General features: G+C 37.6%; 1 protein-coding gene across 3 annotated transcripts in view; it reads left to right on the top strand.

Annotated features, from left to right (window-relative positions):
- LOC106342213 (nucleolin 2-like) overlaps positions 1-1,239 on the top strand; it is a 2,466-nt gene extending 1,227 nt beyond the window's left edge. The window contains exons 3-5 of one of the 3 annotated variants that reach the window (XM_013781085.1): positions 319-377; positions 482-921; positions 1,010-1,239. In XM_013781085.1, the coding sequence (XP_013636539.1) occupies positions 319-377; positions 482-921; positions 1,010-1,100 (590 nt within the window). In that variant the 3' untranslated portion in view covers positions 1,101-1,239. Of the gene's footprint in view, positions 1-315; positions 378-481; positions 922-1,009 lie in introns of all 3 variants that reach the window. The other 2 variants (XM_013781084.1, XM_013781086.1) reach the window with 2 other exon arrangements.
- The last annotated feature ends 808 nt before the right edge of the window (positions 1,240-2,047 follow it).

Here is a 2,047-nt window from a genome sequence, read left to right as displayed (position 1 = left end):
CGCATAGAGTAGTATAGAGTGTCATGCGGGCAGGCTGGTCTAGAGTCACTTCACTGAGTAACTTGTTGCTCATCCCTCCCTTTCCACTTCCCTGTGCGCATGACTGTAAGTACAAGTATATGGATGTGGGTGTGACCGTATTTCAAAGAAGGTTATGCGTCCGTCGACTCTTGGGACCAGTAACGGGACACGTATGGTTGTCTAAATGAGTAGACACGTGTCGATAACGCCCTTTCGATAACCCCGGTCGGACGGCGGGGGATCGGGCCGTTACAATTCTGTTAATTTTGAACTTGTGTCTCTTTTTTCTTTTAGCAGACAAAAGAGAGTTGGATGATTCGGAGACAGAAGTTAATAGTCGGAAAAAGCAGAAGCAGGTTATGTATGTTTTGTCTTAATAATATTGTACACATGCTTAGTTGATCTACATCTCTTTAATTGCAAATAATAGAATCCTTGTTTGCTACTTATTTGTCTACAGGAGGAAGAAACCACAGAGAAGAAGAAAGAGTGTTGTTTCGACACTAAAGATGCAAAGGGAAACAATGAGCGTACAATATTCGTCACGGGTTTTGATAATAGCGGTTCTAGGGATGAGATCAGGAGCGCACTGGCTAAACATTTCAGTTCATGTGGAGAGTTGACGAGGGTTTTTGTTCACATCGAGTGTGAAACTGGTGTTTCCAGAGGATATGCTTTTATTAATCTGAAAAACCGTGTTGGCATTGAGGCCGCGTTAACTCTCAATGGAAGCGACTTGGGAGGTCGGAAGCTTCTGGTTACAATGGCTAGACTTAGAGACGAATATTATGGCCACTTTAACTTTAAAGGCTGTGAAATTTGTCGTGCTAGCTATGCTGCCGGCCGTCTGAGACTGTACAGATGGAATCTTCGAACTGGTGGTGGCAAATTCAGGCGCTTGTACGTCAAACATTTTTATTGTTTTTTTTATTCTTGTAAACGGATTAGTCTTGTTGTTAATTTTGTGGTTTTAATGGTATTATTGCAGTTCTCCAGAATTTGAAGAAAAGTGTCGTCGTCATCATGAAGAAACAATGGCTTCTCGCAAGATGAACAAGTCTAAAACCAAAGAAGGCTAATATTTTTACTTGTTTCTCGACTAGCTCCATCAAACGGCTTTTTTATATTATCTGTATGTTCTATTTAAAAAAACATATATTATGCTATTTTGGCTGCAGTGTTTATGCTTCAATCAGATTGTTAACTTTCTTTTATAAACTATGTTGTATAGTTTTCTTTTGGTGGTTTGAAAAATTGTTAACAGGGATCAAATACTACGGAACTGTTTTGATGATATCTTGTCTGCAAAAGTATGTTGGCTGATGCGAGAAATAAAAATCTCAGTCTTAGATAAAGTGAAAGTGTTTTGTACTGGTAGAAAACTTGGTTCTTCCATGGAGCAGAGCCAGCAACTATAAAGTTGAGTTCTGTAGGCAAATTAAATAGTATGCTGATGCATGGTTGGTACTCCTTTTCTTCAAAATCGAAAAAAGTGTAAGAAACTAGCTCGTATATATGATTGATGTTAATCAAAATTCAAAACTTTACAATAACCAAAACTACAATGGTTCTTCTTCCTGTTGTAGTGAAAAAATATTAATTAGTTAGTTTCCAATATTTTAATAGTTTTAAAATATTGGAAACTAAATAGTATGCTGAATATTCTCTCTTGTACTTTTGATGTTCAGTAAAATTATGTCATGAACGTTCAATGAGTACTTTTTTGAGCATGATGCATATGCTCGGCAATGCCAAACTAAGATTGTGATGTTGGTATTATTTGGTCAAAATTCTTGTACAAGATAGCAAGTAAAAACATATGCATCTATATCGTTTTAGCGAATGAACGAGATAATCATCCTCTCGGTCTTCATCACACGGAGAAACGTGGTGATGTGATATAATATAGTGAATGTAAGGGACAACGTATCAAACAACTCGATGTCTTGTTGTGATTGAACTCACGAGCTCTCCATCAGCTTGTATCTAGACGTGTTTCACTTGAAGTATTGGTATAAAGCTCCTC

This window comes from Brassica oleracea, chromosome C4, assembly GCF_000695525.1.
Source record: "Brassica oleracea var. oleracea cultivar TO1000 chromosome C4, BOL, whole genome shotgun sequence".
NCBI classification, from domain to species: domain Eukaryota; kingdom Viridiplantae; phylum Streptophyta; class Magnoliopsida; order Brassicales; family Brassicaceae; genus Brassica; species Brassica oleracea.
The sequence above is the reverse complement of the archived record's forward strand: the minus strand, read 5'-3'. Positions and strand labels throughout refer to the sequence as shown.